General features: G+C 35.7%; 1 protein-coding gene across 2 annotated transcripts in view; it reads right to left on the reverse strand.

The window, feature by feature from the left end:
• The window catches only part of LOC144977675 (UNC93-like protein), a 43,411-nt gene that overhangs the window by 20,108 nt on the left and 753 nt on the right, over nucleotides 1-22,550 (reverse strand). The window contains exon 2 of one of the 2 annotated variants that reach the window (XM_078923113.1): nucleotides 11,892-12,399. In XM_078923113.1, coding sequence (XP_078779239.1) covers nucleotides 11,892-11,926 — 35 coding nt within the window. In that variant the 5' untranslated portion in view covers nucleotides 11,927-12,399. Of the gene's footprint in view, nucleotides 1-11,891; nucleotides 12,400-22,550 lie in introns of those variants that run through there. The other variant, XM_078923114.1, reaches the window with a different exon arrangement.

Genomic DNA, 22,550 nt, shown 5'->3' on the forward strand with positions numbered 1-22,550 from the left:
AGCTTTGTTGCAGTTATTGTACCCTCTAAAAGATTTGAATTTTTATCAAAGGAAATAATTGTGACAAAACTAAGCAATCTCCTATTAGTCCAAAATTCAAGAGACAAAGTTTCCCCGGCAGTGTAACCCCAGTTGACGGAAATAAAAGAGCTTTTATATAGCGCAATATCCACTAACCGTACTCAAAGCGCTTTAAAAGGGGTCCCTGGTCAACAGCAACACTTACTTAACATGTAGGACGTGACATGACGCCAGTTAGGCGATATTATAATTTTTTTCGGACAAAGACGACGCTGTTAACGGCCATGTACTCTTTTTACACCTAAGCATTGTGGTGGAATGTGGGTAAAGAGCCTTCTCCAAGGACTCAACTATGCGCCGAGCGAGGCTCGAACCCAGGATTTTCCGATCCGAAAGCGAGTGTCACACCACAAGACCACATAGCCGCACCAACATTACATTGACTCTTTCAAATCCCATTGAAATCTTTCAAATAACGATGACGATAATATTATATACACGCAATAATAAGAGAAAAGGTAATCCATGTAACGGGTTTGAACATATACAAAGAATTATTATATTATATGCCACAATATTATAATATAGACGTGGGGATTAGACGTTGGCATTTCTTCTTCTTCATCATCTTCTTCTTCTTCTTCTTCTTCTTCTTCTTCTTCTTCTTCTTCTTCTTCTTCTTCTTCTTCTTCTTCTTCTTCTTCTTCTTCTTCTTCTTCTCTTCTTCTTCACTTCTTCTTCTTCTCTTCTTCTTCTTCTTCTTCTTCTTCTTCTTCTTCTTCTTCTTCTTCTTCTTCTTCTTCTTCTTCTTCTTCTTCTTCTTCTTCTTCTTGTTCCTCTTCTTGTTGAAACCTCCAATGTTGTCGAGGATCACTCCACATTTTGTAGGGTTTTACATTGTAAACTTGTTAAAACACTGCACATAATACTAATAAAAAGTACTTAAATTAATTTTTTTTTCATTTGTTCTGATCAATGTACACATATTTACAGTTCTGATAACCGAAAGCAATGATGGGCTTGATTTAACATTGTTGCAATAGACAATATTTTGCGTCATTTTTTGAGATTTCCATTACAACAATGAGCCCATAAGGAATTGAGTTATCAGACCTGCAAATAAGTGCACGTCGGTCCTGATCGACTTTCTTTTTTAAAAAAAACCCAAAAAACCTCTCAAACCTGGGATTTTATTCAAGACTTGGCAAAATCCCAGGTTTGAGAATGTTTTCCAAGACGAGGGTCATTTAAATCGATCGATATTTAAAGGACGAGTTTCCTGGCCAAAAATTTTTAATGCAGGTTTTTTCAGAGTAGGGAAGTTAATTTGATAAAGGTCGTAATTCCCAGTAAACCGTTCAAATAATATCACATATCACAACATATCATATGATATCAAGTCATACAATACACAATTCAACTAATATCATGTCATAAGATACCATGTCAAACCATACAAAAACAACTCATGTGTTATAATATTGAATTGAGAGTAAACACCCTGATTTCCAGGAATTTATCGGATGTCGAATGTTACGATCGATAATATTGAACTTTATTCAATCAGAAGTCAACCGTAGTCTGGAAAAAAAAACCCATATTTAAAATTTGGCGAGAAAACTCGTCCTTCAAATATCAATCGATTTAAATGACTCTCATCTCGGCAAAAACTCTCAAACCCGGGACTTCAGCCGAAGTCCCGGGTTTGAGAGTTTTTGCCGAGATGAGAGTCATTTAAATCGATTGATATTTGAAGGACGAGTTTTCTGGCCAAATTTTTAAATATGTTTTTTTTTTTCCAGAATACGACAGGAGTGGCTTCACTTAAAGAATGTTTTCCTTGTATTCCATTGTGTTAAAGGCCAATTACAGACACGAATAACAGGGATATGGATGGTAGGGCACACACAATATCACTCTCACTCTTTCTCTCTCCCCCTTTCTCCCTCCTCTCTCTCCCTCCTCTCTCTCCATCTCTCTCTCTCTCTCTTTCTATCCCTATCTCTCTCTAACATTCTCTCCCTCTCTTTTCCCCCTTTCTCTCTTTCTTTCTCTCTCTCTCTCTCTTTCTCTCTCTCTCTCTCTCTCTTTCTCTCTCTCTCTCTCTCTCTCACTTTCTTTCTTTCTCTACCTTTTTCGCTTTCGATCAATTGACTCTTTTCAAGAGCATAAAACAAATAACTCTAATTTAGGCCAACACCTACTTCGCCCTCTCGAGTGTTGTTGATTTTTATCTCTCGTCTCATTAGACATAAAAATATATGTCAGCCATCGACTCAAAACGGTACTATAGATAGTATGCGGTTGGCTAAGAAACTCACAACATTGCCATCCAGAAGTATAACGGACAAACAAACAAACCCTGTGTAACCATGAACTTTTATACAGTAGTTTGATTCAAACAGTTTAGTGAGAATTACTCATAAACGTGGAAGGCAAAAAAAAAAAAAAAACCCCAACAAAATAAACAAACAAAAACAACGAAAAAACAAAAACAAAACAAAATAAAAAAACAAAACAAAAAAATCTTCAAAAACCAAAGACCTGAGTGACGTCAACTTCGTTCTATCTATAACATCGGAGTGGTTTTGATGCTAAAGCGAAAAGTTGAATTCATAGACGCAAGTACAAAGAAACGTGGGCTAAATTGACAAAGTTTTATTAAATACGATATTAGCGGACTCTGAGAAAAACAAGACAAAACAAACAAACAAACCCAAAGAACAAATAAACAAAACAAAAAATCAAAACAAAAACAAACAAAAAACAAACAAAAAAATAAATAAATAAACAACCCCCCCCCCCAAAAAAAAAAAACAAACAAAAAAAAAAAAACAAAAAAAAAAACACGTATTTAAAAAACATGTTCTTCAAATTTTAACCCTGGGGGTGACAGAGTCGATTTTCCTAGAATTTGAAAGTCGTTGCCATTGCTATTTGCAAGAGATGTTGCACTTAACATGGGGGCGAAGTGGCCCAGACATACCCTTACAGAGAGAACGTCAACATATCATTGAGCATGAGTATCTCTCTCTTATCAACTGAGGAAATCTATCGTTTGGTTAATGAGATATCACTAATTATAGTTGAGAAATCACTTTTCAAAATGTTTTCTATTTATACTTTTATAAAATAAAAATATAACCAATAAACCTATTTTGATGAAACGTTCACAGAGATGCACCAGTTAAATCGTTTCTCAGCCATCTTTTAGTCTGAGTTACTGAACCGTGAAGCCAGTTATGCACGGCACGTAATCGTAATCTTTGGTGCATTCCTTATTATTTTTCATTCTTTGTAACACATCACTGTGAACTTTTCATCAAAATAAAATTATTGGTTATATTTTTATTATATAAAAGTATGCAGGACTATATAATAACATTTTGAAAAGTGAATTCTCAACTATAATTAGTGATATCTCATTAACCAAACGATAGATCTCCTCAGTTGATAAGAGAGACGCATGCGCAATGCTATGTTGACGTTCTCTCTGTAAGGCCATATGCGACCGAGTAGTTAAAGCATTGCACTGTGACCCGAGTTCGAGTCTCGCTTCAGGCACTTTCGTTTTTTTTCCTTGGGCAAAATTATCAACTCCCAATTTGCTCACTTCGTCAACATGGGTGACATCTTGTTTGATGAATCATCTATATATTCCTTCGTGGATTTCCTAGACGACTTTATCTTATGATGTGGCGGTAGGGCGTAAATAACTCTGATTCTCCTCTATCTTCACCTGAACTACGCCACTATCACATTAACTCATTCGTCTGTAGTGTTTCATTCATCCTGTTTTGTTGATAAAGGGGAAACCCGAAACGTACACAGTATCTGTCTTCGTCTAATAAATTGAAGCTTACAATTCAATATGGCTCATTTATGTGTTTTCTCCCTCTTCTACAGAAGTTAGTCTCATGGCAGTTTCTAATCTCTTGCTCCAAGCGATGGAAATGACAGTCAAATTCACACAAACGACAGACATTGAGTCGACTTAAAAGTCGACTTATGCGAATATGTGGTCTTTATCTTACACCGATGCCTGCTCCTTAATCTCTTAATTTGTAGGGTAAACATCGACTGATTAGACTGGCCCTCATCTTGTAAAACACTCTGAAAATTGACCCCAAGATTTCATATTATTTGTGTCAATAAATCCAATTTTTAGCATTGTATGAAATTACGATATAATAATGTTTTGAGACGCGAAGCCACATAATACAATTATCAAGCTGTGAATAAGGGGCGTGGTTTGGAAGAAATTATAACAACAACAACACAAATAATAATTATAACACGTACTTTTGATACCTCGTATCTATTTAACTGCCATACTCTGTAAAATAATAAAAAAAAAAGCAACATATTAAAAAATTTGGCCAGAAAACTCGTCCTTCAAATATCGATCGATTTAAATGACTCTCATCTTGGCAAAAACTCTCAAACCCGGGACTTCGCCGAAGTCCCGGGTTTGAGAGTTTTTGCCAAGATGAGGGTTATTTAAATCGATCGATATTTGAAGGACGAGTTTTCTGGCCAAATTTTAAAATATGTTGGTTTATTTTTTTTTTTACAGAGTAGGGTATTTTTGTTTATGGGTCGTTGGTTACACGACACAATATGATATTATGGTTTACTGGTTATAGTACTTGATACAAATTCATAAGATTAAAATTGGTTTCCGTTTAAGTGTTAACTCTTTCCTTACCGATCAATTTCAGTATTTCCCCATAATGGCAGGCATACCCAGCAGAATATTTGATTAAAAAAAAACTCAAACAAGCTCACTACAAAACAACTTTATGTTCTTTGTTTATTAAACAAAGATCATTATTCAAAGTTTGTGATGTACAAAATAAATCTGAATAAGAAAAATGTATATATTATGTCGTAACAAATGTGACGATTTTGCTGCATGTGGTAAGGGAAGGGTTTAAGTTGGTACTCTGCACGATTAAAAAACAAAACAAACCAAAAAGTTAGTCCTTTAGAGTTACTGAAAGTTACTGCATGAAACCTACAATAGCAATTGCTTTGCTACCGTTTGGATAGGATGCTAGTCCATCGCAAAATACTTTACACCAGATCTAAATTGACCCAGCTATCCAATCACTGCTGGGTGAACAGGGGGGGGGGGGGGGTGCATAAAAAATAAATTCTCGATTTCACCCAGGCTCGATCTCGGTCCCTTTAGGTGTGAAGCTAGTGCTCTACAAAATGAGCTATCGGGACCCCAAACATATTAGAGAATAGAAAGTATGCGCTTGGCCGAGAAACGCACAACATTGCCATCCGGAAGTCTAACGGACAAACACACAAAACTATGTGAAACCTTTCACGTTTATGGTCTGGTTAATTAAGTTAGTGCGAATTACTCACAAACGTGGATGGCAAAAAACAATAACAAAGACCTGAGTGACGTCAATTTCACACTATCTAAACCCAAACCCAGGCCGAGTTAATTGTTTTATTATTTAGAATTCCAACTTTTAAAAAACAAGGTGTACTTCCTTTCCTGACGAAACAAGATTAAGTGCGCATGCGCAAAGCTCTTAAAAAAGATTTACAGCCACGATTTACAACTCGCAGCCGTGATTTAGAGCTTTCCTTCTTTATTTATCCAACGGTCAGGATCTGTTTTCGTTGTAATGTTAGTGTAAATCATGTAAAGATTCGAATTGTTTACAGACTTGGATTCCAAGGCAATTTTGTTAGCCCGAGACAGGAAATGCCCAAATGAGAATTATCTATAGATAGAACGAAGTTGACGTCACTCAGGTCTTTGTTATTGTTTTTTGCCATCCACGTTTATGAGTGATTCTCACTAAACTGTATTAACCAGACTATAAAAGTTCATGGATACACACAGTTTTGTGTGTTAGTCCGTTATACTTCCGGATGGCAATGTTATGAGCTTCTTAGCCAAGGGCGCATACTATCTATAGATAGAATGAAGTTGATGGCGCTCGGGTCTTTGTTATTGCTTTTTTTTTTTTTGCATCCACGTTTAAGAGTGATGCACTAAACTGTATAGATAGTATGCGCTTGGCTAAGAAGCTCACAACACTGCCATCCGGAAGTATAACAGACCAACATACAAAACCGGGTGTAACCTTGAACGTTTATAGTCTGTTTAATACAGTTTAGTGAGAATTACTGATAAACGTGGATGGCAAAAAACAATAACAATGACCCGAGTGACGTCAACTTCATTCTATGTATAGGAGAGTGTGTGATTTTGGCTGCGTTTTTTTTCAAACAAACAAATGACACACCAAGTTTCTATACAAGTCAAATAAGAAACATAATGGGAAATGTGTTGTTTGTTCTGCTGTACTTTTTAAACAAACAACATTCAATATCAAATATGTAAGTTAAATAAGAGACTCTAGATATGTGTTGTTTGATTTTGGCTGTGTCAGTTTTTTAAAAACACAAACAACCAAATCGCATGCGGTTCGTTAAAATCAATGATGAATGTTGGAGCCAAACAAACAACAAATGCACAACATTCACACACAAAACACACACAAGTTCACAATCTATTCCTGAGGAAACAGCTTCAAATAAAACAGCCTTTTTTGGTGTGTACACTTTAATAGACAAAACATAACTTTTTTTTGCTTTTTTTTTTTTTTTTTTTGGCTGTTTTTTTTATTTTTTAAAAATCTTTTTTTTTTTGGCCAGAAAAAAATTTGTTTAACTTAATTGCGTACAAGCGGACAAAGCCGTTAATAATGGCAAAAACGTGATTTTACAGGAGAGCCGAAAAAACTTTTCAAATTTTAACTTCAACATTTTACAATAACCATGACGGAAATTGATGCAAATTTGGTATCATCGAAAGGTCTTTTTATATTCTATCACTTTGATGTATAAAAATAGTAATAGAAACACCTTCAGTGAAAATGTATTTACTGTTATCGGGGTTTGCATGCATCGGTATCCGATTGGAGTGGTGCAAACACCTATCTCACATTACAGGGTTTTGTCCGTTGCTCATGACGCGTGCTATACGTATCTCGGCGTTTGACCTATATTTTAATATTGGGTCACAGGTGTTAATCGGGTCTTTCAAATTATTTACTTACGATATATTCGTTATGAGTAAGAGGAAGAGAAAGGAGGAGGGTGAGGAAGAAGAGAAGAAAAGGAGAAGGAAGAATGAAAAGAAAAAGGCAGGAGGGAGAAGGAGGAGGGTACGAAGGAAGAAAGAAGAAAAAGGTAAGATATAAAAGGAAAAAAATGAAAATGTGGAGGAGGACAAGAGGGAGGGAGAGGGGGCGGAGGAGGAGGAGAAGAGAAGAAGAAGAAGAGAAAAAAGAAGAAGAAGAGAAAAGGAAGGAGAGAAAGATAGAGGAGTGAAGAGAGGAGGAGTGAGTTAAGAGAGAGAAGATGAAGAGGAAGAAGAAAATGAAGAAGGAAGAACAGAAGAAGACAGAAGATGAGAGAAAAAAGAAGAATAAGAGAGTCTAAGGCAAGAGAGGACAGGAAGAAGAAGTAGACGGTTGAAGAAGCAGGAAAGGAAAAGAAAGATGACATGAAGAAGGAAGGAAGAAGAAGAAGAATGAAGAAGAAACAAGGAGGAGTGAGGGGAGGAAGGGGAGGAGGAGAAGAATGAAAAAAAGAAGGTGAATGGATAGGGAAAATGGGATATGAGGAAGTGAGGATGGAGGAAGAAAAGAAGATGAAGAATAATTAAGAAGAAAAGAAGAAGAGAAGAAGAAAGTAGAACGAAGAAGAAGTCAGAAGACACAAAGGGGAAAGTGGGAGGGTGAGGAAGGAGGACAAGGAGGAGGAGGGGATTAGAGAAAATGAAAAGAAAAGGAAAGAAAGGAAGATGGATTGGAGTATGGAGGAAGGAGGCAGAGAGAGAATGAAGAGAAGAAGAAGAAGAGAAGATGACAGGAAGAAGAAGAGAGAAGTATGAAGACTGAAGCTAAGAAGAGTAAGAAGAAGAAAAAAACAATGGAAAAAGGAGGAGGTGAGGAAAAGAGGATGGCTTAGAGAAGGAGGAGAAGAAGAAAAAAGAAGGAAGGAAAGAAAAGATGGGATGAGGAAGTGGAGAGGAGAGGAGAAGAAGGAGAGTTAAAAGGGAATACAGAAGAAGAACGAAGAAGAAGAAGAAGGAACAAGGAGGAGTTGATGAAGAGGAGGACACGGAGGAGGAGGGGAGAAGAAGAAAAGGAAGAAGGAGATTTGGAGGAAGTGGAGGAGGACAAGGAGGAGGAGGAGGAGGAGATGACGAAGAAGAAGAAGAAGTAGAAGAAGAAGAAGAGAGAAGGAAGGAGAGAAAGAGGAGGATGGTGAAGAAGAGGAGGAGGACAAGGAGGAGGAGGGAGAAGAAGAAGAAGAAGAAGAAGAAGAAGAAGAAGAAGAAGAAGAAGAAGAAGAAGAAGAAGAAGAAGAAGAAGAAGAAGAAAGAAGAAGAAGAAGAACAAAGGGAAAAAGGAGGAGGGTGAGGAAGTGGAGGACAAGGAGGAGGAGGGGAGAAGAAGAAAAAGAAGAAGAAGGAGAAGAAGAAAAGGAAGATGGAGATATGGGGAAGTGGAGGAGGACAAGGAGGAGGAGGAGAAGAAGAAGAAGAAGAGAAGGAAGGAGAGAAAGAGGAGGATGGTGAAGAAGAGGAGGAGGACAAGGAGGAGGAGGGGAGAAGAAGAAGAGAAGAAGAAGAAGAAGAAGAAGAAGAAGAAGAAGAAGAAGAAGAAGAAGAAGAGAAAGAAGAAGAAGAAGAAGAAGAAGAAGAAAGAAGAAGAAGAAGAAGAACAAAGGGAAAAGGAGGAGGGTGAGGAAGAGGAGGACAAGGAGGAGGAGGGGAGAAGAAGAAGAAGAAGAAGAAGAAGAAGAAGAAAAAGAAGAAGGAGATTTGGAGGAAGTGGAGGAGGACAAGGAGGAGGAGGAGGAGGAGGAGATGAAGAAGAAGTAGAAGAAGAAGAAGAAAAGGAGGAGAGAAAGAGGAGGATGGTGACGAAGAAGAGGAGGAGGACAAGGAGGAGGAGGGGAGAAGAAGAAGAAGAAGAAGAAGAAGAAGAAGAAGAAGAAGAAGAAGAAGAAGGATGAAGAGGAGGAGGAGGAGAAGAAGAAGTAGAAGGAGAGGAAGAGGGTGAGGAAAAGGAGGAGGAGGGGAGAAGAAGAAAAGGAAGAGAAGAAGAAGGAGAAGAGAAAGAGGAGGAGGAGGTCGGACGAAGAAGAGGAGGAGGAGGAGGAGGTGAGGGATAAAGAAAAGGAAGGCGAAGAATGAAAAGACGATGTTGATGATCGGGGTTTTGTCGCTGCATCAGCTGATTGAAATAGCAACATACGGTGTTTTAAAAATGTTTAACTTTTTTATTTTTAAGAATTGCCTCGTATTATTTTGTGAGTGGATGCAGGGTGTCATTCTGATCACAATGGTATAAAAATGTCTGTTTGACCCAATTTCGAAGATACGGGGTTTTGTCGTTGTACGGCAGAATTGCGATGAAATAAGATGTGACCCGTCGTCTTGAGACGGTGTTATATTAAAGTGAACAAAAAAATTAAAGAACCAAAAAATAACGGAAAAAAAAAAGAAAGAAAGAAAGAAAGAAAGAAAATAACAAAAATCCACTCAACAGGTGACTCGTCCTATCAAATTGGTAATACGTAGGTGTCACTGTGATTGGTGCGGCTGTGTGGTCTAGTGGTATGACACTCGCTTTCAGATCGGAAGGTCCTGTCCTGGGTTCGAGCCTCGCTCGGCGCATAGTTGAGTCCTTGGAAAACGTCTCTTTACTCACATTCTCTCACCGTGCTCAGGTGTAAAATGAGTACCTGGCCGTTAAAAGCGTTGCCTCTGTCGGAAAAATAAATATATTATCGCCTAACAGGCGTCATGTCTCGTTCTACTCTGCCGCTGTTGGTCAGGGACCCTTTGTAAAGCGCCATTAGCACATTTAGTGGATATTGCGATACAAAACATCTCAAGTATAAAAGCTCAAATATTTTAAGTAATCGATGCATGAAGTAAAAGAATCTGGCCAAATTTTTAAAATGACTTTTGGCCAGTAAAGGCAGATATTTGATAGTTACTCATCCATGGCGCTTTATTGAAAGATAACCAAAGGTAAATTATTATAATATAATATGATATACGATATAACATTATAACAAGATTGTACTTGATTGTCATAACAGATCTGACATTGTAAATGTCAAAAAAAAAACGCTGACGACCAAAAGGAAACAAAATCACTGAACGACCTTGTCGATGAATAGATTCATTTGAATCATTTATTATTAATATAATGAAGGCTCAATGATTTTTAAGAGGAGTGTGATGTTGTGGCGTAGTAATATAAGTGAAGACTGGTTTTCTAAAACTCATTAATTCCATTTTTTCCTCCATTTTGAGATTTAAAAAAAATCATTATTAAAGTAGTCCTTAAGGGCCATGAGGCCCATGGGAGCCGGAGTTTATCGCCCGGTTTCTGTAGCGTGAAACGGACAATATAGTAATTGCTTGCTATCCTTTGGATAGGACGCGAGTCTATCGCAAAGTACTTTCCGCTAGATCTAGCAGACCCAGCTACCCAATCACTGCTGGGTGGACAGGGGGGTCAGAAAGAAAAATCTTGACTGCTCCCGGGTTCGATCTCGGCCCCTTTGCGTGTGAAGCGAGTGCTCTACCAACTGAGCCATTGGGACCCCAAATTTGAGCTATTGAGGATTATTTCCCCTAAAATTTCTCATCCAGTCTATTATTTTATCATATTTAAACTTCAAATTCACACAAATCTAGGAGAAAGTCTTGTGTCATTTGATGCTTAGAATAACATTTACGTTTCAATTTTTCTCGTGGATTGAAAATCTCAAAAGGTAGAAAAATCGACTTAACGAGTTTTGGAAAACCAGCCTTCAATTAATATGAGATGAGAAGGTCTGAGGTTCGATTCCCAGTCGAGGAAGGCTTTTTTGGGATGTTTTTTTTTCTTTCTCCTTGTATTTTTCTTTCTTGCTGTTTAGCACTGTTGTTTCATCTACACTTTTTCAGATCTTTTTGAGGATTATTATTATGATCAAGTATTGAGTTTGAGCTTTAAAAATATATAGCGCAATATCCACTAAACGTGCTCAAAGGGCTTTACAAAGGGTCCTGACAACCAGCAACACGTAACATGTAGAACGAGGCATGACGCCTGTTAAGGGATATTACAGGTTTTTTTTCCCCCGACAGAGACAGCATTGTTAACAACCAGGTACTCATTTTACACCTGAGTACGATGAGAGAATGTGAGTAAAGAGCCTTTTCCAAGGACTCATATATGCGCCGAGCGAGGCTCGAAATCGGGACCTTCCGATCCGAAAGCGAGTGTCATACCACAAGACCACATAGCCACACTTATTAAACATTTATCGCTCAACTCAATGACACAATAATGAAGAAAGTCACCACATAATTGTATAAAATCTGCATTGATGTGCGGCTATGTGGTCTTGTGGTATGACACTCGTTTTCGGATCGGAAGGTCCTGGGTTCGAGCCTCGCTCGGCGCATAGTTGAGTCATTGGAAAAGACTCTTTACTCACATTCTCTCGCCGTACTCAAGTGTAAAATGAATACCTGGCCGTTAACAGAATTTTCTCTGTCGGGAAAAAATTAATTAACATCGTTTAAAAGGCGTTATGTCTCCTTCTCTATTATGTTATGTGTTGCTATTGGTCAGTGAACCTTTGTAAAGCGCTTTGAGCAAGTTTAGTGGATATTGCGCTGTATATATATATATATATATATATATATATATATATATATATATATATAAAGTTTAATATAGATATATTATTATAATTGATATAAGATTAGGAAAAGAAGAATAGATATATAAATACAAAAATAAATAAATTTAATTTACCTTTCAACGAATGTTTCCTCATTTTGATCCTCCATGTTAAATCTTTACGAATGAAATAAAAAGTTCCAGAGAATTTAGTAATTGTTGATATTAAATAATAAGTTATCTAAACACAGTTGTAAAACACTCAATCCCTCTATAAAACTTAAAACAATATAATAATAATTTATTTCTTTTCGTGAAGTCAAGACTCTTCCCCTCCTCCTTCAGTCGTCTGCGTCGACTCGCCGAGTGCACCGACACTGCACACGTTGACAGGAAAGTGTTGCCGGTGTGAAAAAACAGACGACTGTAAGTTGCTGCACACTACAACACCGCCGGTGATCACGCAAGCAGCAGAAGATTATCTTTCCGGTTATGTTTTTATAACTCAGCCAAAATATTGTACAATAAATAAACGATTGATTATCAATGGGCGAGTGAATGCACAGTTCAGTTACTGGGATAAACCTAGTTGGCAAAGGCAGGCAGGGGCAGGGGCAGGCAGACGTCAGAAAGACAGCGTGACCTAAAATATAATATAATGTCAAAATCGTTATAGAAGAATGTGAAAGTTTTAATCAGTTGATTGCCGAGCTTTGAGGAAAAAAACACACTCGTATTTAAGCATTTTAATAATAATAATAATAATAATAATAATAATAATAATAATAATAATAATAATAATAATAATAATAATAATAATAATAATAATAATAATAATAATAATAATAATAATAATAATACTTTATTGCATCCCAAAAAGGAAATTTTTTGTACAGACGTGTTATAATTTACACATAAGATAAAAATACAATGGAAATAGGATGTATATATATAAAAAAGGAGCAGCTCTATAACCAGAGCTGCGCTTTATAATATGAATAATTTCAACACTGTAAAATAGTTAAAACTGTCACTATAAATTGAAAATTGAAAAGATTGCAAAACAAATAAATTAATAAATTAATATTTATATTTTTTAAAAGTAAAAATGAGAAATAATTATATAAAATGATTATTGCTTGTTGTTATAAAGCCTAATACTGGACGGCAGAAAAGATTTTCGGTGTCTCTCTGTTTTCGTTGAAATAGAGAAAGGGCGACCACTTCTTTCTGACATAATAATTGATGGTCTTAGTGGATGATACTGGTCATTTAATATTTTAGTTATTTTATTTATACAAAATTTCTCGTATAAAAGATCTACATCGTCAACATCATTTATATAGCGTTTAATGGATTTTTTAATATTTGAATTTATTTTGTTCCTTTCCACTGCTAAGCAATTGCCTCCCCAAGCTGTTATACAAAATGACAAAACACTTTCGATTACTGCTCTATAAAATAATGTGCAGAGGGTTTTATCTATTCTAAACTGAGAGAGTTTCGATAAAAAATATGTACGTCTGCACATCTTATGCCTAATTATTTTCAAGTGTTCATCCCACTTGAGCCTGTCATCAATCGTTACACCAAGGTATTTGTAGTGAGGAACTCGCTGGACGAATTGGTCCTTTAATTTTAACGGTTCTATCGGTTCCTTCACTCTCCTAAAGTCAATCACTAGCTCCTTTGTCTTGCTTATGTTAAGCTCTAGGTGGTGGGCATCACACCAAGACACAAATCTATCAATTTCTTGCCTATAAGCCACTTCGTTGCCATTTGTTATGAGGCCTTGAAGAGCGGTGTCATCTGCAAACTTTATTAAAGGTACACTCAGGTTTTGACTTCTACAGTCATTCGTGTATATTGTGAATAATACAGGGGACAATACACAACCTTGAGGAGCGCCAGTATTTGTAGTTATACAGGAAGATTTGTTTTGCCCTAATTGAACATATTGTGCTCTCTCCGTAAGAAATTCGAGCACCCAAGCAATTATATACTTGTTTAAATTCAGACTAGTCAATTTTTGAACAACCAACTGAGGTTGCATTGTATTGAACGCTGAAGAAAAATCTGCAAAAAGCAATCTGCAATAGCTCCTAGCGTGATCTAGATGCCTGTAGATGTTGTTTGTAAACAGCAAAATGGCATCCTCTACGCCACGTCCTGGTTTGTAAGCAAATTGATGACTATCACTCAATGGCATAAACTGATTCCTAATTTTAACAAGAACAAGTTTTTCTAAAGATTTCATGACTATTGAAGTCAGTGCAACAGGTCTGAGATCGTTCATAGTTTCAAGTTTTTCTTTTTTTGGAACAGGAATAATTTTCGAAGTTTTCCAAATTTCAGGGATTGAAACGCATTGGAGGTACCAGTTAAAAATATGTGTATAAATGGGGGAAAGCTGGTGGGCACATTCTTTTAATAGTTTTCCTTTCAATCCATCCGGCCCAGCAGCCTTCCTCTCGTTTAGTTTCGAAAATACGAATCTCGTTTCCTCTTCACTGACCTCAACAGCCATTTCATCTTCCAAAGCCCTGTCTAATTTATGTTTTTCATTTTCAATATCAAATTTGTTTGCTGTGTCGAAACGTGAATAAAATTTATTTAAAGTTTCAATTTCGATATCTTCTGATATAATCGTGGGCTTTGGATTATAGTTCACAGCAGTTTTAAGCCCCCGCCACGTGTCCCGTATATCCCCAGAAGAAAAGCATTTTTCAATTTTATTTTTGTACTTGTCTCTACAACTAGATATTACCCTCTTTGGCTAGAAAACTCGTTCTTCAGATATCTATCGATTTAAATGACCATCTTGGGCAACACTCTCAAACCTGGGACTTCGCAAAGTCTTTAATACAGTCCCACGTTTGAGAGTTTTTAACTAAGATGAGGGTCATTTAAATCGATCGATATTTGAAGTAGGAGTTTTCTGGCCAAATTTTTAAATACGTGTTTTTTTTCCAGAGTACGAGAGTAAACTGATTAACAACTAGATCTAACATAATAAAACATTATCAGTTTTTAAGATCATGACCTATATTATATATTATTTTATCTTAATCAACTAAATATAGATAGTAAAAAGATATAATGTCAGAGAAGCGCACACAAACACACACACATACACACACACACACACACACACATATATATATATATATATATATATATATATATATATATATATATATATATATATATATATATATATATCCATGTCCTCCAAACGCAATTTATAAGCCTAGTTTAACATTTTTGTAATGGACAATATTTTGTGATTTCCATTACAACAATCAATGAATGAGCCCATAATAAATCGGATTATCAGACCTACAAATAAGTGCACGTCGCACAGAAGATATTCATATATATATACGGATTACAATGAAGACAGTACAACTGTGAAGTCAAACTATCTTATCAGTAAATCTTGGCGTCGGTTTTTAATCAATAGAGTGTTGTTTTTTCTTCCCCTTCTCTCGATTATTCGATGATGTGGACAGTAGAGTTTCTTTATAAATGGTGTGATAATTTATTGTCATGTGACAGTAGTCAACCCACTCAACAGGTGACTCATCCTCTCAATGTGGTATTACTTGGGTGTCACTGTGATTTAGATGCGACAAATGGCATTTACCGTCGATAGATTGAGATATATAGGGTTAAGCTTGTTATATACTTGATATGATTAAATAGTCTGATGTCACGTCCGCCCAGAAACCAGAAGCTTGGTTCTAAACAAAGAAAATCGGTACTTTTTATTCTTCATGCTTGCTAGAACTTTTTCACAGGTCTTGCGATCAGAATGTATAAAAGTCAAAACATGATCAGATTTATAATGTTTTTCTCCTCTGGATATACTTTTATGCTCGTCGGAGAAGTATTTCATAAGGGCGTCCGCCATTGTTTCGATAGTTTAGAACCAGTTACTTAGTTACTATGCGTCATTACGAGGGAAGTGACGTCACGACTGTTGAAGCCTATTGGAAGGATTTATGTGTGTGTGTGTGTGTGTGTATGTGTATGTGTATCAGACTATAATTTTGCCTGAACGGATAGCATCAAAAAACACACACATACACACACACGCACACACACACAAATTATTGACTTCGAACTGAACGAGATGAGATAATGACGTTGACTCAATGGATGGTGGAATTTGTGAGTATTTTGCCTAAATTGATAAAATCAACACACACACACAGACACACAGACACACGCTCACACTCACACACACACACTCACATACACACACACAAACACAAATCGACTCAATGGATGGTGGAATTTGTGAGTATTTTGCCTAAATTGATAAAATCAACACACACACAGACACACGGACACATTCACACACACACACACACACACAAACACACACATACACACAAATCCTTGACTTCGAACTGAACCAGATGAGATCCTATGACTTTGACTCAATGAGTCGCCAGATTGCGGTCACACTTTGGCCTAGTTACTATAAATAACCAGTTAACTGGCGTACTCTGGAAAAACACGTATTTAAAAATTTGGCCAGAAAACTCGTTCTCCAAATATCGATCGATTTAAATGACCCTCATCTTGGAAAAAAACTCTCAAACCTGGGACTTCACTCTCATCTTAGCAAAAAATCTCAAACCTGGGAGTTTGTGAAGTCCCAGGTTTGAGACTTTTTGCCAAGATGAGCGTAAATAGATAGAGATTTGAAGAACAAATTTTCTGGCCAGTTTTTTAAATATGTGTTTTTCCAGAATATGAAAATGAGCACATGAGTTGGTGAATGTGTGAACATGTTTGGTTGATCTGAATGAGTGAATGAACGAATGAATGAATGAATGAATGAATGAATGAATGAATTTGACTTGAATTGAATCACTGTGAACTTATTTTGTAAGTCTGACAACTTAAAATGTTATCGGCCCGTTGTTGTAATGGAAATACTCAAAAACCAATGCAAAATTGATTCTATGCGTGTAGGTAAAACACTCACAACATCCGACAGCCGGGTATAACGTACCGACAACACAAAACTGCGCGTAACCTTAAAGGTTTATACTCTAATTGATATAATTTACTGAGGTGAGAACTAATCATTTAAAAGTCTGTCTAAAAACAATATATAACAAAGAGCTGAGTGACGTCAATTTCGTTCAATCTATTGCTGCTATGCGTTTAGTCAAAACGCTCACAACATCCGCCTGCCGGAAATGACATACCAACACACAAAACGATGTGTAACCTTGAACGTTTATAGTCTGATTGACATGAATTAGAGAGAGCAAAAACCACCCAGAATCTGTCCCACTGCATTTGAAAATAAAAATAAAATAAAATAATTTTTAAAATTTTCCTTTATTCATTTTATAGTTGAAATTTATCATTAGGGTTTATTCCAAGGGAAGACTGGATTAACCCAGGCGTCAGTCGCAGTGCGGCGCCGCAGATTGAACTAGGGCGAGGTGACTTGCTCAAGGCCACACACACGCACACACACACACACACACACACACCGCGCAGTATTAGGCAAAGAACATACCGCTGAGCCACGCTGTCCCATCTTGGGATAAAAGTATGAATAATACGCGAACTGAAATCTCACATATCTATAGATAGTTCGAAGTTGACGTCACTCCGGCCTTTGTTATTGTTTTCTGCCATCCGCGTTTATGAGAAATTCTCACCAAACTATATCAACCAGACTATAAACGATCATGGTTACACACAGTTTTGTGTGTTGGCCAGTTACACTTCCGGATGGCAATGTTGTGAACTTCTTGGCCAAGTGCATACTATCTATAGTAATTTCAACTTTAAACCATTTTTTTTTTTGCCAGCAGGTTCAAGGTCACAGAAACGTTCACAGTCCAGCAAACACTCTATTGTTGAAACTAAAACAACCATTAAGAAATTTGTACGAAACCCGAGCGCAGTGAACGACACAAGAAACACAATTGATGTCACGCGCCAACGAATCGTGTACATAAATTGTATAATATGTATATTGATTATTTTTCAACTGATCATTAAATTCATATAATCCACTCCATTTATGTCTTTTGAGATTGTATGTATACAAGTATCTTTCCTAGCACTGTCCTATTGTACATCCTACACTTTGCTATATCCAGTATGCGCTTGGCTAAGAAGCTCACAACATTCCCATCCGGAAGTACAACGGACCAACACACAAAACTATGTGTAACTATGATCGTTTGTCGTCAGGTTAATACAGTTTAGTGAGAATTACACATAAACGCAAAAAAAAAAAACAATAACAAAGACCAGAGTGATGTCATCTTCGTTCTATCTATACAAGTATCTTTCCTGGCACTGTCCTATTTAACACCATACGATTTGTTATATCCTGCAGATAGTATGCGCTTGGGTAAAAGTTCACAACATTGTCATTCGGAAGTATAACGGACCAACACACAAACTATGTGTAACCTTGGACGTTTGTAGTCTGGTTGATACAGTTTAGTGAGAATTACTCATAAACGCGGATGGCAAGAAACAATAACAGTCCAGAGTGACGTTAACTTCATTCTATCTATAATATAGCCTTATCCATGCCTGCTCTTTCTACTCACATATCAATCTATCTATCCGTCTGTCTATCTATCTATCTATCTATCTATCTATCTATCTATCTATCTATCTATCTATCTATCTATCTATCTATCTATCTATCTATCTATCTATCTATTATCTATCTATCTATCTAATCTATCTATCATATCTATCTATCTATCTATCTATCTATCTATCTATCTATCTATCTATCTATCTATCTATCTATCTATCTATACTATCTACTCTATCTATCTACTATATCTATCTATCTATCTATCTATCTATCTATCATCTATCTATCTATCTATACCTATCTATCTATCTATCTATCTATCTATCTATCTATCTATCTATCTATCTATTCTATCTATCTATCTATCTACATAATCTATCTATCTATCTATCTATCTATCTATCTATCTATCTATCTATCTATCTATCTATCTATCTATCTACCTACCTATCTACTCTATCTATCTATCTATCTATCTATCTATCTATCTATCTATATCATATCCCATCTATCTATCTATCTATCTATCTATACTATTATCTATTATCTATCTATCTATTACTACTATCTATCTATCTACTATCTATCTATCTATCTATCTATCTATTCTATTATATCTATCTATCTATCTATCTATCTATCTATCTATCTATCTATCTCTATTATCTATCTATCTATCTATCTATATCTATCTATATCTATCTATCTATCTATCTATCTATCTATCTATCTATCTATCTATCTATCTATCTATCTATCTATCTATCTATCTATCTATCTATCTATCTATCTATCTATCTTATCTATCTATCTATCTATCTATCTATCTATCTATCTATCTATCTATCTATCTATCTATCTATCTATCTATCTATCTATATCTATCTATCTATCTATCTATATCTATCTATCTATCTATCTATCTATCTATCTATCTATCTATCTATCTTTCTATCTATCTATCTATCTATCTATCTATCTACCTATCTGTTACTCTATCTATCTATCTATCTATCTATCTATCTATCTATCTATCTATCTATCTATCTATCTATCTATCTACCTTCCTATCTATTACTCTATCTATTTATCTATTATCACAGTAACAGTTTTCTAGACATAAACAGCACCAGTCGGTGACGAGTTCTTATCGTCCAATTATCACATAGTTATCACGGTAAACACAAACAACACCATAGTGTATATATTATGTAACCTTTCTTAACAAAACGATGTGAGTGAACTTGTAAAATGGCGCGGCTATGTGGTCTTGTGGTATGGATGACACTCGCTTTCGGATCGGAAGGTCCTGGGATCGAGCCTTGCTCGCTCGGTGAATAGTTCTGTCCTTGGAAAAGGTTCTTTACTCTCATTCTGTCATCGTACGAAGCTGTATAATGAGTACCTGGTCGGAGAAGGATTTCATAATGGCGTCCGCCATTGTTCCGATAGTTTAGAACACAGACTATCGTTATCTATGGTTTAGAACCAATTACAAAGTTACTATGCGTCATTACGAGGGAAGTGACGTCACGACTGTTGAAGCCTACTGAAGAAGGACGACTTTTCTGACCAAACATTTCAACAGCGTGTTTTTTGTGGGTTTTTCTTTTTCAGTCTGCAGCAGTTATCAGTTTAAGCGTAGAAAGCGAATGATAATAATAAACTTCTGTTTTGTAATAGGGTGGAATGTGGTTCCAATTTTGTGTTGTGACATTATAAAGTATGCCAGTTGGTCAAAGCAATTATTTTGGCTTGTAAATCTACAACAAAGTCATGTAAACAACTCCTTCAACCCCTCCCCATCTCTCCCTCTCTCTCTTTATATATATATATATATATATATATATATATATATATATATATATATATACATACATATATATATATAAATATATATATATATTATATATATATATGTATATTATATATATATATATATATATATATATATATATATATATATTATGTATTATATATATATATATATATATATATATATATATAATATATATATATATATATATATATATATATATATATATATATATATATATATATATATATATAATATATATATATATATTTTATATATATATATATATATATATATATATATAATATATATATATATATATATATATATATATATAATATATATATATATATATATATATAATATATAATATATATAATATATTATATATATACATACATACATACATACATACATAAATAATATGTATATGGCGTTTTTTTGCAAACAAGTGCAGCAAACTTTGCAAAAATTGAGATTTATTTTCCTAAAACCCTATAATTAGTTCATGGAAAGACAAAGGTAATTATTGTTTTTAAGGATTTCAAGGCGCTTCCATAAATGTAAGGTTATTTCAGCGCCAGTAAAAAGGAAGAAAATGGGAAAGTAAAAAAGAAACTACTCTTGATTAATTATCTTTCACGTTCTACACGAGATATCAAATTAAAAGTTAAACAATTCGTCTTTCTAATAATTTTTATACATTTTTTAAAACATTATTTTTTTCTTTGCAAAATCTCGAAATTGCAAAAATTTTCAAAAAAATTGCATATTTTGCGACGCAATGGAAATCAATGATATTTAGTTGCATCCAACTACGTGGGAAGGAAAGTATTGGGTACAGATACGTACAAATAGCGGGAAAGAGGGAAAAGGGACGCCCAAAGACTAGATGGATGGATAGGGTAAAGGATGATATAATGAAAGAACTGGGCCTGGAGAAAGATGATGCTCTGAACCGAGATGCATGAAGATGTGGCATTCATTATGGCAACCCTGCAAAATGCGGGATAAGCTGAAAGAAGAAGAAGATCCTTAACATTCTTCTTCTCAAACATTTATCTTAGAAGGCTTATTTTTGATAAACTTAATTCAAAAATATATTATTTGTTTTTCATGATCATGACCAAAGTGATACCTGTAAAACTTGACAATTCAAAGGTTTACTTTTTAATAAAACTAACAAATAACAACAACAAAGAATAGTGGCAATGCCCCCCCCCCCCCCCCCCCCGCCCCCCGTTTCAAAACAATATCTAACATGTTAAACTGACTCTGCCAAACTGTCATGGTCACCTTCAAACCTTACCGGTAAGCTGCGACGATTAAAACCGGCTTTGTGGTCTAGTGGTATGACACTCACTTTCGGATCGGAAGGTCCTGGGTTCGAGCCTCGCGCTCGGCGCATAGTTGAGTCCTTGGAAAAGGCTCTTTACTCACATTCTCTCACCGTACTCAGGTGTAAAATGAGTACCTGGCCGTTAACAGCGTTGTATTTGTCCGAAAAATTGTAATATCGCCTAACAGGCGGCATGTCCCGTCCTACATGTTAAATGTTGCTGTTGACCAGGGACACCTTGTAAAGCGCTTTGAGCACATTTAGTGGATACTGCGCTATATAAAGCTCAATTATTTTTTATTTTTTACAATTTTTTTAAACTGCAGGTGTGTAGCAGGCGTTAGATACCCCATGGCGGGTGTAATCACTTTTTGATTATCATTTTATAATGTGAAAAAATTGGACAGCTGTTGTCTGTCTGCATGTACGTGTGTGGGTGGATGATGGTGTGTTGATGTATATATATATATATAATATATATATATATATATATATATATATATATATATATATGTGTGTGTGTGTGTGTGTGTATTTGCATGGGTATGATTTTATGTACAAGCATGCATTTATGTCATAATATTATTACATGTTTAGGGGGTCCCGATAGCTCAGTTGGTAGAGCACTCGCTTCACACATAAAGGGACCGAGATCGATCCCTGGGTGCAGTCGGGATTTTTTCGTAATCCCCTGTCCACCCAGCAATGATTGGGTAGCTGGGTCTATTAGACCTGGCGGATAGTACGCTGCGATAGACTAGCGTCCTATTCAAACGGTAGTAAGCAAATTTTATTGTCCTTTTCACGCTATAGAAACCGGGATAAACTCCGACTCCATGAGCCGAATGGCTTTGAAGGACTACTTTTAAAAAGAGTTGTTACGTGTTTAAGGTTATTTTTGAGAATCATTTGCTGTGCTGTAAAATCCAAGAAATACCCCGATAGGTCACTAAATAACAATACGAAATAGAATGGAAGATTCAACTGAATCAATGAGAACAAATATTGATAATGTGGACGTTTTGGGTTTACCCTTTATCAACA

The sequence above is a fragment of the Berghia stephanieae genome, chromosome 7 (genome assembly GCF_034508935.2).
Source record: "Berghia stephanieae isolate SIO BIC M18660-M18661 chromosome 7, UCSD_Bste_1.3, whole genome shotgun sequence".
NCBI classification, from domain to species: Eukaryota; Metazoa; Mollusca; class Gastropoda; order Nudibranchia; family Aeolidiidae; genus Berghia; species Berghia stephanieae.